Source organism: Humulus lupulus, chromosome 2, assembly GCF_963169125.1.
Source record: "Humulus lupulus chromosome 2, drHumLupu1.1, whole genome shotgun sequence".
In the NCBI taxonomy this organism is placed as follows: Eukaryota; Viridiplantae; Streptophyta; class Magnoliopsida; order Rosales; family Cannabaceae; genus Humulus; species Humulus lupulus.
This window is the reverse complement of record NC_084794.1, coordinates 9780827-9795109: the sequence shown is the minus strand read 5'-3', so window position 1 is coordinate 9795109 and position 14283 is coordinate 9780827. Positions and strand designations below refer to the sequence as shown.

Below are 14283 nucleotides of genomic sequence, written 5' to 3'. Positions count from 1 at the left end.
AGTTTGTGAGTAAAAAATGCTGGACTAAGTAATATAAGAAGATTGGGAAATTTTCATTTTTTTACTATTCACCGGGTACTATTCATAGTGGGTCCCAAAGTGGGGTCCGCAAGGGTCCCACAGTAGGGTCCACATGGGTCCCACAGCGGGGTCCACCCCATGGGTCCCACATGTTGATGCAGCAGTGACACAGTGATGACTTAAGCAAATTACTATGTTTGATATTTTGAATATGTTATTATTCCACTATGCTTATTATTTTTAATATTTTATTAGAATAGTATCCCAAGTTTTTCCTATAAATAGCCCTTCCAAAACTCATCTTGAAATCACAAAAAACCTCATTTCCTTTCTCTTACTCTACCCAAAAATATTCTTAACACCCTTCTAAAGTTCTAAACCTCGAAGATCTAGGCGAAGTTCTGTCCGTAACGCTAGCCTACGAAAACCTTTTAGGTAAGCTCTTTCCGAGCCTTTCATTTAAGTTATTTAGTTATTATATATACACAGATTATTTTACTATATCGTTATAATGCCAAAGTATATATAGATTATTTTACTATGTCGTTATAATGCTAAAATTTATATATAGATTAAATTACTATGTCGTTATAATGCCAAAAGTTATATATAGATTAATTTAACATGTCATTATAATGTCAAAAGTTATATATAGATTATTTTACTATGCCGTTATAATGCCAAAATTTATACATAGATTACTTTACTATAATGCCAAAATTTATATATGGATTATGTCACTATGTCATTATAATGCCAAAAGTTATATAGATTACTTTACTATGCCATTAAAATGCTAAAATTTATATATAGATTATTTTACCATGTCGCCGTAATTTACAATGCCAAAAATTGAAATATAAACTATTTTTTTATGTATCGTTATAATACTAAACTTATATAGGCTATGGTCACACTTTGGACTATTTGGACTTTTATTATATGACCTTATTCCCTATTATTATGGATTGATACTATGACCTGGACATTTACGTATGACCATGACCACGACTTTTAGACCAGGACCATCCCATGGACAAATATAGTATGATCATACGCCTGGACATAAAATAAACAATAAGAAGAAAAGAAAAATAGAATAACAACAATTATAAACTAAAATTACATCATGTAGATTTTATGTAAGTTAATAGTTTGTGTTTTTATCAGGAAGCTAACAATTTCGGTTGTTTTATCAAGACGCAAGGTAAGTAGAATCCTCATCTACAATACATGTCTTTTATGTGTCTTATGTGCATTTATATGCTTTATATGTTATCCTTCCATGTTTTTATGCATAAGTTATTTTTAAGAATGTTATATTTCTTATGCATAAGCACGCTTAATGTTCAGAAACAGGTTATTGAAAGTGTTAAAGTAGAGGTGCTGCTTGGGAGACCTACGTCCCAAAAATGTAAGGAGGGAGATGTACTTCCCTATATAATGAATGTTTATGAGGGAGAAATTCCCTATTATCATGTTTATGTTCAGGTGGGAATGTGATTCCCTATGTAATGCCGGCAGCAGCATCCTCTAGGGCCCAAAAGAAAGGAAAGTGACAGAAAGAAAGAAAATACATAGCATGTTGCACGTTTATTTTAATGCATATGAGGTACTTATTCTGCTTACTGAGCTTTAGCTCATCAGTTAATGTTTTGTATTGTAGGTAAGAGGCCCCAAATATAAATCGTTGATGAGTATACGTGGAGCCAATGACTGTACATATGGGGCTGACCTGAAGGGAGTGGAGTTCTGCTATGTTATTTTATAAATAAACAAGAAACTTGGTTTTATTATATTTCATTAAAAGTATTTTGTGAACTTTATCATTTACTTAAAGCTTTAAAAGTATTTCATGGACTTTGTAATTTACATAAAGCTTTTCAATTTATCGGTTGGATACACTTTCATCTCTACGTTAAGGTGTAGTAACGCCACGAAAATTATTTATAAAAGTATTAAGATTTGTATGTAAGATAAAGTTTTTATTTAGTTGTGAGTATTGTATGGTTTGAGGTTATGAATATTAGTTATGTATTGTTTAATAAAATTTTTGTAAGTTCAGAATTTAAGTATTGTTATATTCAGGTTAAACTTTGTTTTTATACTATATATATGTATGTTAAGATTGGAGGTCGTTACAATTTATTTATAGACGATAATTATTATTGTTGTTAGGATTATTATTATTATTATTATCATAAGAGTACATTATCTTATGAGCAAGGTTTAAAGCATGGTTTTATATGAAGAGTTATTTGCATTACGTTGATAATAATTATTATTATCATTTATATAGTTTCTGGTATTGTTAATATACACTATCAATAGTATATATTTACGGATTTGATAGAATTTAATAAATGATATGCCTTGAATATGATTTGTATGGATTTGATTGATTGACTCTTGGTGAGCCGTTTTAAAATAAGCTAAGGACCTAAGGTAAGTAAATCTCACCTTTTGTGCTTAAGTGTAAGATGCATGACTACATTGATTGTGTACATCTGATGAGTTAAGTATGGTATGATGATGATGCATATGATAAGTATGTGAAGAATGGTTATATGAATATCATAAGGGTGTTGTGTGATATGTAATTGATGAATTTCGTGATATGTGAAATATGTCTTACTTGGTTAAGATTGATATGAATTATGTGCAAGTATGTGTTCTTATGTTGATGAATATGTGGATTACTTTTATGTTCATGATTTTTGTTATGTGTTATGATATATGAAGCATTTAAGTTTTTAGGCTGGAAACCTTAGACCTGAGCCATAACTCTACGTTAAGGTATAACAACGCCACCAACCCAAAGCTTCATGTATTATGACTAAAGATGTTTTGAGTTATATGAGATGTGATACAATGCCTTGATTGAATACTATCAAACATGAATTATGAACATGAACATTGGCATGTTAGCATCTACATATATGCAGGGCATGTATAGTTATGTGATATAAGACCATGCATATGAATATGAGAAAAGTTATGAAATGCCTTGAAAAGTCTTATGTAAAGTTAAACATTTTAATGACACAAGGCTTAAGCAAAGTGATAATAAGATGTTAAAAAGGGTGCCACTGTTTCGATGAAACAATTAAGTAAGTTCAGTAAAGAAGACGGAGGTCTATAAGACTTATAGTGGCTGCCCACTAGTGTGGGCTAGGTCAGAGTTGACTATTCAGATATGTTTGCCATGTTCCCGTCTTTCTCCTCCATATGTGTAATAAGTATGGCAGCTATGGCAGCGATGAAATAAGTGTTATGATGAGCCTAGCTGTGATGATGGCTAGCCGGAGGAGAACCCATGTGAATCTATATGATATGTGTAACAAGCCCTGCAGGCATTGGCCGAATCAAACAGTGTGCACAAGTGATATTGGGCCCATAAAAATGTGAAACTAAAAGAAAGAGCATAAAAGTAAAGTTTGAAAGTGCATGAGCAATAAATGAAATGCATAAGTATATAAGTCAGCATATTAGTATATGTGCACTACAAACTCACGACATTCATGTGTATGTGTATGCATGAGATTTGCTTACTGAGCGTTAGCTCATTATATTATTTTCCAACATTTTTCCAGGTGTGGTTTTAGCTGTTGAGCAACTTGTGGAGCACGGACTCAGTAGCAATGCAATAGTGGTTTAGAGTTTTCATATGGCTGCATTAAATTTAAAGTATTCATACATGTAATAATTTCTATTAATAAGTTTATATAAAAGTTTTGAATTTTTCTGTATTTCTTTGTATTATTTAATTTAATTATTTTGGTCAAGTGCCTAACATACTCGTAAACCCTAGAATTACGAGTATGTGGCGGACGTACCCTACCTTAGGGTCGTCACATATTTAATCTGGTCTATTGGTTGTAATAGTAGAAATTAGGTCCGATACCCACTTTAAATGATCTACTTTAATTTTTACCCACTATTTTCAACTCTTATTTTAGTACCCAAATTTTCAATTAATGTACCCATTGTACCTCTTCAATTACATGCTTTTTTTTTCTCCTTAAACACGATACAATTAGAATGCATTTCTAATTTAACTATAATATGACACATATAATACACATTACAATAACACTTAAAATCAAGTGCTCAAACACTACTAGAAATTTAAGCTTTAACTTCGGTTTTTAGCTTGGATAGACTTCGGTTTACTGGACAAATGACAACCGAAGTCTATCCACGCGAAGTAAAAAGTATAAGAAAACCGAAGTAGAAAATATATTTTTTACTTCGGTTATTATATGAAAACCGAAGTTGAAAGTGCACTTTCTACTTCGGTTTTTATATAATAACCGAAGTTATAAGTTTATGCCCACAATTTTACAATTCTACAACTTCGGTTATTTATACGAAACCGAAGTAGTAGGTTATATATAACTTCATTTGTTTTGAATTAACCGAAGTAAAATGTTTGTTATAAACAAAAAAAATATTAATTAAATATAAATTACTCAGTTCTACAAAAGTCCCTACAAACGCAAATGAGCATGATAGTAATAAAATAAAAGATTTCTTTCCATTCAGCTTTTGATTTCTCCAACGAAGACTCCTCCTATAAATTAACATCCTTTCTGCATATATATATGTATATATATATGTCGTGAATTTATTCCTTATTACCATAATGGTAACATGGTCCAGGAATAGTAGAGGCACTTGATGACGATGGACCTTGGCAAGGATGCCATAGAACTTGGCAGGGATGTGAGGGCAATGGAGAAACGAATGATGCTATGCTGGTGGGCTGCTTCGAAACTGTCATTGGAGTATATGAAGTATCAAGGATGCGACGGAGGTTGGCGGGGAGGCAATGCATGCAAGGGCATCAATTGAAGAATGATGCTACGCCGGCGAGACTAGTTTGACGCCGTCACTGGCGTACAGGAACAGCAGCGATGGTGGCAAGCTAAGCACATGAAGAGCAGAGATTCAAATGAAAAAAAATGAAGATGTCGATCTGTTATGCGTGAATGATGGCTGAGGATTTATGAAGGAATGTAGGGTTCCATGGTTGGGAGAGAGACTAATTAAAGATAATACAATTGGGCTTGGGCCCATTTATTCTTTGAATTCGGTACACCCCTTTAATCATTAATTCTTTTAACTTCGGTTATGTTCTATAGCCGAAGTAATAGTGATTGACTTCATTTAACGCATATAACCGAAGTAATAAACAATTCTATGACTTCGGTTTCTATTTTAGAACTTAAGTGAGAGGCTTACTACTTCGGTTTTGCACGGAAACGAAGTAAAATATTAATTTAGACATTTTTATTCCGTTTTTAGTTTAATTTTCAAATTTAAAGCTCTGAAAACCGAAGTAAAAAGCTGAAATTGTAGTAGTGAAATAAGGGTAATTTGGGAAGTCTCATAATAATAATGGGTAAAGTTCAACTAAATATATTTGGTGTCTAATTTTAGTTAACTACTCCTAAAAGTGAGTAGTTCTCAACTTTTCCCGTTGTAATACATCAGGCTTTATCCATTCTTGTTTTTTGGGCCTCTGCTGTGTAATATACGACGAGGAAATTTAGTCTTATCATTACTCATAGGGATTTTTTCATAAATATGGCTTTTTAGCCCTTAATATGCAAAAATATGGTAATTAAACTTTTTTTAGTTTGTATGGACAAATTTAATTAAAAAAATCAGAGAAAAAAAATATGATATAATAATAATTTTTTACAAAAATATAACATAATAATGATTTTTTTACAAAAATATGGGAAAAAAATCCCATAAAAAGGAATACAAATTTTAAAAAGCTATAAAATAATACTTGTAAAACAAAAGCCATATTTTTAAAATTTTTATTAAAAGACCCATATAAAATGTAATTTTCACTTCCTCATATATATTTGATCATTTTATTATATGAAGCTAATTAATGATCAACGAACAAACCATGCATGCGTGCACATTTGGTAATTATTAATTGATATGTTGTTTTTCTAGTTTGATATCGTTTTTAATACAAGTTATCGTTTCATGATCCCGTGTCACTAATGAATAATTCGTCGTTTTTCTGATTTGACGTCGTTTCAGGTATAATTTATCGCCTTTATACTGATATCGATTTTACTAATTTTTTTCGCTTAAATTTGATGTCGTGCTCTGTGTATTTCTCCTTTCTATGATTGATTTCGCTTTCCATATATCTTGTCGTTTTTTAACCATATTGTCGTTTAATTAAGTTTGGTAGCGTCTAGTAAGTTCTATTTTTATAATAGAAAAACTTGTAGATTCTGGTTTCAGCCCAAAATTTAAAATAATATCAACTTTTTCAGCAGAGAACTATGAGCGTGACCGAAAGTTCATCTGTGCATATTCTGTTTCTTGACCAAACACTCGCAACAACACTTGATAAGTCATCGAACACTTGATAAGTCATTGCAATCAACAACATAGTTTTTGAGTCAAATTTCCAATTAATATTACAAATACCACATGATTATTCCTCAAACACTTCAACACACAACCTGAAAAAGATAGCAAAAAATAATTAAGCTTACAAGGTTAAGATAGAACAAAAGCTGGCATTTGACATATACCATTTCTATTGTTGCACTTGTATAAAACACATTCTCCAAACCCTCCAAATTTTTGGAACATCAGTAGGACTAATCCAGTTTCTAATAAAAAAAGTCATGTTAAAGCTCATTTTCATATTTAATAACTCCATTTTCATCTGCAGAGACTTGACTTTGTTATTTCAGGAAAAGAGCTACATTGCCAAAGCTGATCATAAACAATTACAAGTATAAGCCTAAATTTTCAAACGTGTGAAGTCCAAAATTTGTAACAAAATCCAATCATATACGTCAACAAGGATCAACACAAAATATTTTTTGTACTTAATAATCCAAACATCAATTCCAAAGCCCAGCGTTCTACTCATGATTCACCATTTCCACCATTTCATTTTTGCCAAATAAAAGCACACTGTAACCCATATATCATCATTTCTCTTTTGTCCACTGCATCATACATATAATGAAAAATCGCTCGTGGGTAGGAGGAACAAGGAACAACAGTTTCTAAATATAACTTCAGCAATTACCATAAAGATGCACCTGGGAAGAAGTGGTGGAAAACACACCGGCAACAATAAAGCGTCGAATGGACAACAACGTTATCGAATAGTGCACCACATGGATTGGAAGAAAAAATTGCAAATTTTAGAGAAAAAAAATGAAAGGATTGCCCTAATAATTACAATATTTTTCCATTCAATACCCCTACTAAGAATCAAATGTGTATTTGACAGCAACACTGAACGGTTTAAGCATAATTATTAACAGCTCCAAGCATCTATTAAGTATGAGGATTTATTTGCACAAATATTTAGAATAGAGACTTGAGTGCCGAAGATAGAACAGGTTGAGGTTTCTAACTGCCAATAAGCCTGCAGTAAGCCTATTCCTAATAAGAAGCTCGCCACCAATGATATCATCTACACAACTGGTTAGCACAATGACTAATGAAATCTCATTCATAAATATAATAATCAAAACAAATGCTCGTCTAACTATGAACTTCTACACAAGATCTAGCAGCAAAGTTGCGAAAACTTCTCTCCGAAAGTTAAGAAAAAATGCAAAATCTTTTGAGTACACAATATCATATTTGGTACCCAATTTTAAATAAGAACCAAATGAAAAGAATTTCAGTATTCTAGTATTTAGTTAAGAAAATTCACTTCCTATTTTCACTTCACTCATGATCAACAAGAAACATATAAGTTATTTCATGAAAGCTATCACACCTGAATGTTTTCCCCGTTATTTTTTGGTACATCAACACCGTTTAGAGGAAGCACCTTCTTGCCTTCTTCAGCTGAATCAACATTGGAGCAATGGTTCTTCAGAACCATTGAAATATCTGTCTCCGAAGCTCCAGCAAGTTTAAACCGCTCAGTTGCAGCATCCAGATTCTTCTGCCAACCACCCATTCCTAGTTTACACTCTACTTGGGATCGTTCAAAAAGCATATTTCCCCAGAACAAATGAATTTGTGATCTCATCACCGCTGCTTGTTCTGCTGCTTCCTCAGCTGAAATCTCAACCTGACCACCTACTCCAGAGGACTCACCTTCGTTTCCACTTCCTTGTTTTTTCTTTCTTTTCAGGAATTCTTCCCTCTTGACTGCATTTGGATCCTTGAGCTCTTTTTCTCTCTGCTCCTCCAACTTCTCCCACATCTCAGTGGCAACTTTCATCTTCTCTTCTGCACTGTCAAACAGTTTCAATGTTTCTGAAGAATCCCAACTTGCAAGATCTATTTTCTTAGCAACTGCAAAAGACCAATGAAGTTTAGCCATTTCAAAATGTTGTTGCCCCAGTGCCAGTAACCCCTCGTAAAAGTCTGGCTTAATGGAGAGTGCTTCTTCGTATTTCTCCCTGGCTAAAGAATATTTTTCCTTAACCCAGTCATAAGCTGTTTGAAGCTGGGTGGTCACTACTTCTTTTCCAGCAGATTCATCTAAAGGAATTCGCTTCCTAGCTGCACACATATGAACATTTCCCCAATTGAAAAAAGCCAAGGCAGCCACCTCCTGGAACTTTGAGGCTGCCTTATCAAAAAGACTCTGAGCCTCTTCACTAGTTACTGTCTCCTCAAGTGCCTCTGAGCACAACTCCATTCCAAGCTCATGTAAATCAATATGAGCATCAGGGTCAATACCAACATGGGTGCGGAAAAGTTGAGCAAACTCAAACAACCAATCATCCATTTCAAGTTCCTTTGCCTCAGGAACTTCTGAAGGTGCTGGTTTCTCTTTTGGAGCTTCTTTATCTGTCTTATCAACTACAGAATCAGTAGCTTCCAACAAAGATTCACCAAGAGAGGAATGAGATCCACTTTCATATCCCTTAATCTCATTCTCGGTGGGTTTCTCCTCTTCTTCTTCCAGAAGAGGTGGCTCTTGTTCAGGACTTACCTCCACAATATGCAGTCTCAACATCCCAACTGAATCTGCTTTATCAGTTCCAGGATCTTTTAGAACATGGCTATCAGCACAAGACTCGGCCAACCTAAGTTCATCTGTAGAGGTTATAGTCACCAAGTCCCCATCACTATCCTTGTACTTGATCAAAACTGACTTAGACGATGGAAAGCGTTTGGTCACAACTTCCCTCAACACTCTAAAACCACAATTAACAGGCATTTGGGCAAGCCTTATGTCATGATCATAAACAAGCTTCAATGGCCTCCATTGAACTGCTGCATCCAAATACTGCCCATGAGTTGAAAAAGATACTGAGGAAGAAGATGATGGTTCCTTTTGATTACTTAAACTGTGAGGTTTTGCTGAATTGTTTGATGGCTTCAATTGAAGTTTTGGTAACTGTGTTTTGGGCTCAGCACCATTTTCAGCTACAAGAATTGTCTGAGACTTGTCAGCCTTGTTGTTTGTAGAGGCAGCAGATAGCCCGGTCAAAGTAGTTGCCTTCTTTTGCACTGATCGGGTTGGAAGACATGGTCCCAACCCAGCAATTGGAGCACCACGGACTGCAGATGCTCCAAGCGCGGCAGGGGAAGGGCGACTCTGAAGATCTTGTTGTGCCTCTTGACGAGGCCCAAGTGCTGTCCGCAGCCGCTGAGCAATATCCAAGGCGTCTCGATGATTCGGTTCAGCCCCCAACAACAACTGCACATCCTGCATAGCCATTTCATGCTTCCCAATAGCCTCAAATGCCCGAGCCCTTCTAAGAAGGGCCCTGATGAACCGTGGCTGAACCTGGAGTGCCATAGAACACTCAGCAATCACAACTTCGTAATCTACAGGCTTCATTTGCATAAGACAAGCCGCTCTATTGCTATGAAAGACTGCCCTATCTGGGTGAGTTTTCGGTGTGAGCCTAAGCGCATTATCATACTGCTCAAGAGCACCCACATAATCCTTGTTCTGAAACCTCTTGTTCCCTTCCTCTTTAAGCTCATGGGCTCTCTTCAAAAATATGGAAGAATCCAAATCCACAGAACCATTAGCAATAGGGGTTGAAATGTTATCCCCAGAAACTTGGTTCGAACCACCCTTTTTCTTCCTTCCCCCAGATTTCCCCATATAAAAATAACACTCCCCTTCTTCTTACACAGGCAGCTAAGGTGTACCAAACTTGCAGTTTGATAGTTAAACTACACCGCACGGTTTGAGTCGGTAACACCAAACCAGGACGACCAACACCTACAATTAATTTTCTGTTTTCAGTGATTTCCACGGTTTCAGACGTAATTGGAAATTTATCTACAAAATTAAAACAAAACAAAAAACAACAAAACAACGTGAATCAATTTCAAATCAAAACATATTCATTTTATAATACCACACTACACATCTAGACTTTCAGCTACGATAACTGGTAGTAAATTCCATAAATTTAAAATAAATTACCTGGGATATGACAGAGCCGGCGTAATAGGTAGCTGCCGTGCCTTAGAGAGCCGGTGTGAGCGAAGAGCTGTCGTGGGTGAAAGAGAGGAGAGCTGTGAGAGAGGGTCGGCTAGGCTATTGTGTCCGTTAGGGGAGCGTTGGGGAGAGAGAGGGTTAGGGTTTGACTATTGGGCTGGGTCTTTAATTCAGGCTTGGGCTGGGCCTGGGTCTTTAATGTATAGTTCTATTAAAAAAAAATCTTTACAATTGTATACCTATAATATAAAATAGTTACAAAATCACCTACAAAATTTTATTTACAAAAATATCTTATCACGTCATCAAAAATACTATATTCTAAAAGTAATATACCTAAATTTGAAAATTTTCCGAAATCTCAGTTTTCTCGTTTTTCTGGGTTTAAAAAAAGTAAAATTTTGATTACTTAAAATGCTAATAAGTTACTAATTAGTTACTTTTTTCACCATTTTTTATACTGTTTTTTTGAAAAAAAAAATTTATTTTCTTTTTGGGTTTTTTCATGGTAGGTGGCCTCTCTCTCTCTCTCTCTCTCTCTCTCCACTATACTCTTTTTTTTTTATTAATTTCTTACATTCTCTCTTATCTTTAATTTCAAAAATCATTTATGGCCACACCGCTAGTCAGTTGGGCTCAAAAGTGGTACAATCCCGACCTACTCTTCAAGGTGATCATTTTGATATGTGGGAAACATATATTTTTTGGCCGTCGCAGAAGAAGATGATCAGAATAAAAATCAATCTTTTAGTTTTTTTTTATATTGTGTTGACAAAAAAGTAATTAAATTTTAAACTTGACCAAAATTTAATATACTAAAATTGGTATTCTTATTTTACATTTAAAATATACTATATTGTATTCTAAATAACTTAAATTTATTTAAAAATATTCCAAGTAACTTTTTTGAAATAGATTCTTTAGGATATTGTTTGACAACTTTTAAATAGAATATAAAAAAAATTACCATATAGTATACTAAAAATATCTTTTAATAATAAGTTATATAGTAATTTGTCATATTTTATTATAACTCATTAGTTTCTAAAAAATGACTAATCGGCAACGTAAAAGTATCTTAAGTAATAAGACACCATAATATAACTTCAAAATGACTAATCAGTATCTTAAGATAAAAAAGTTTCAAAAAATAAGTATTGTAGGTAACCAAAATGTATATAAAATAATATGCTATAAAAATAAAAAAAATTCATGAAAAAAGTAACTAATTGGTAACTTATTAATATTTTAAGTAACAAAAATGTTACTGTTGACTAGCGATTTAGTCAATGACACGGAATTACTAAAAACGATAAGAATTAATAGGCTGAATGCAAGAACTAAAATGACACAAAGATTTTATTGTGGTTTGACCCTAGAGATTGGTAATAACCTACGTCTACTTAGTGATTTTATTGATGTAAACTCTGAAACCTGCAATCAGCAAACTAGGGTTCACTAAGTTTCACAAGCTCCAAAGTGGAATACAAAAATCGTGTATAAAAACACTTATTCTCTATCAATACCAATTATTGCATATCTCTCAATGAATTTCATGAATCCTATTTATCGGCTCTAAGATATTCATATGGGCCTATAGGCCATGTTCAAGTTTTGTTACAAGCATATTTGAATAATAACATAAATAATGATATTTACATATAAAGATGATCAAATATCTTAGAAATATCCAATTCATAACTGTATTTGAATTCTAGCTCAGTTCCTACGATCAGATCTTGCCGCATATGTCAGCACATTTTCTTCCTTACTGTTCAGTATATTCCTTGCGTCCATCGAGCTGCTTAATTTTCCTTTTACTACTTGATCGTTGGTCGACCAGTTCTCTAGCAATAATAAGTCATGTGTTATCCACGTGCGCCTCGATTGTGCCACGTCATCATGCAAATATTTTATGTAAACAGTTACTTTTTTAAACACAGAAAAATAGGGAAAATAGGATTTCAGGAAAGTTTCAAATTCATGTATATTACTTTTATAATCCAGTATTTTTTTATGGCGTGGCAATGTCTTTTTGTAAATAAAATTTTGTACATAATTTTTGTAATTAAATTATAAAAACAGTAAGGAATGTAAATTTCTCAAAAAAAATGAAAAATTTACATTTGTAACTGTAATTATTAAATATATTTGAAATATACCGTAATTTGTATTAACTGAAAAATAATAGAAATTATACTACATATAGCTTTCTTATCACTTAACTATTTATATGAGAATTTCACTTTATTAATGTTTTCATGGATTTATTTTTTCTTTAAATATATGACTTTTTACTTCCCATATAAAATGTATACTTTAAAAAATAAGCCATAATTTTTTGTATAATTATTAAGTTGTATTATTTTATAATAGTAGTTTTGTAATTTTTGACTTTATTAGTTAATTTTCTTATGTTTAAATAAGTTTCCAAACTGTTTTTAATGCTTTTCTTTTTTCTCATATTTTCAGTTTTTTATTTTAAATTTTACAAATATAATGATTTAATGAAACAAGTCTCTCCTCATGTCCTTCAATGAAATGAATTGTGTTAGGTGGCACATATTATATGTTAATTTATTATTATATGATCTTGTAACATTAGTTGGCTCTAGATCTTTAGTTTCGTGCTTTATTTATTTGAGTTCACACATAGCCTAACCCAATAGCTTCTTAAAATTGAACCCAATAATGGACTTTGAATTGATCATTTATTCATCAATTATATAACAATATCAATCCAAGACCAATAATACATTGTATTGCATATACATTTCTTTTACCATAATAATAGATATATCATCATGCATGTGAATATGAATAGAGAGATGTAGAGAAATTCAGCTGAGAAATATTAATAGAGATGTGAAAGACATTTTAATAAGAAAAATACATACACTCGATGGACATCTTATTATTATTATTATTATTCCTTCTATATGACATTTATTTGTCTATGTCCCAAAAGATATGTTGTAACGCCATACGTCACTATGATTGCTTCCTGGAATAACGACGGGCCCTACAAACTATCACGAGTCTTTCCAGCGTCTTTTGTCCTCACTCGTACGCTTCCTGGGAAAACTTCACAGGAGGTCACCCATCATGAGACTACTCCAGGTCAAACACGTTTAACTTTAGAGTTCTCAAGTGATGAGCTACTGAAAAGAATATGCTTATTGTTGGGATAGGTAGTACCCATCAATCAATTTAAGCCATCTTCAATTGTGTAGTCCCATACTTACACAGTCTTAGAATCACCACACTTGACCTTCCCCAAAAAATGTGAGATTGCACAGTATTTTACCTAGTCTTTCATCCTACGGATCACAGGATTCTGACTGTCACATATGTAGACAAAAAAAGAAAGAGTACAGTAGGTATTATAGAAAATATAAGGTTTGGTATCCAATATCATCTTTCTCAACCATCGATTTTAAATAGAATATTTTCGTTCCAAATATAACTACCATTCTCACAATCTTTAATTGTTCTAGTCAAAATAACATGTACTATTCATCATGAAAGTATGAGTTCAATGTCAAATTGATCCATTTTTATTTGGTACATTAAGAAAACCACTTTACCACAAACTAACATAAAGTAAAACATGTTTGGAATAAAGTTCTTGGTAATATGATTTAAATTTTAAAAGGATATTCTCTTCTTCTAAAGTTGGTTCATGTTCTATCAAGTCCCTGCATGCATTAATTTGTACTCAAATATATTGTAATTGATGAAGCTAATAGTATATATATAATATGTTGAAGCTATTTTGGAGAGCTTTTATGAGAGAATGAAAGCAGTAAGGATCAATGTCAAAGTAACTAGTT

General features: G+C 33.0%; 1 protein-coding gene across 5 annotated transcripts; it reads right to left on the bottom strand.

The window, feature by feature from the left end:
- Positions 1 to 6406: 6406 nt before the first annotated feature.
- Positions 6407 to 10590, bottom strand: LOC133817228 (protein CLMP1). 5 transcript variants are annotated; one of them, XR_009885517.1, is made up of 4 exons: positions 10436 to 10590; positions 7808 to 10288; positions 7116 to 7503; positions 6559 to 7019 (listed from the first exon to the last, which is right to left on the bottom strand). XR_009885517.1 is itself a non-coding variant. In XM_062249687.1 (3 exons), the coding sequence occupies exons 2-3, from the start codon at positions 10106 to 10108 to the stop codon at positions 6510 to 6512; spliced, it is 2313 nt and encodes a 770-aa protein (XP_062105671.1). In that variant the 5' UTR covers positions 10109 to 10288; positions 10436 to 10590; the 3' UTR covers positions 6407 to 6509. The 5 variants fall into 5 exon arrangements, 4 of the variants coding, with proteins under 4 accessions (XP_062105671.1, XP_062105670.1, XP_062105668.1 ...); XM_062249687.1 differs by lacking the exons at positions 6559 to 7019; positions 7116 to 7503 and adding an exon at positions 6407 to 6521; XM_062249686.1 differs by lacking the exon at positions 7116 to 7503.
- Between the last annotated feature and the right edge of the window lie 3693 nt (positions 10591 to 14283).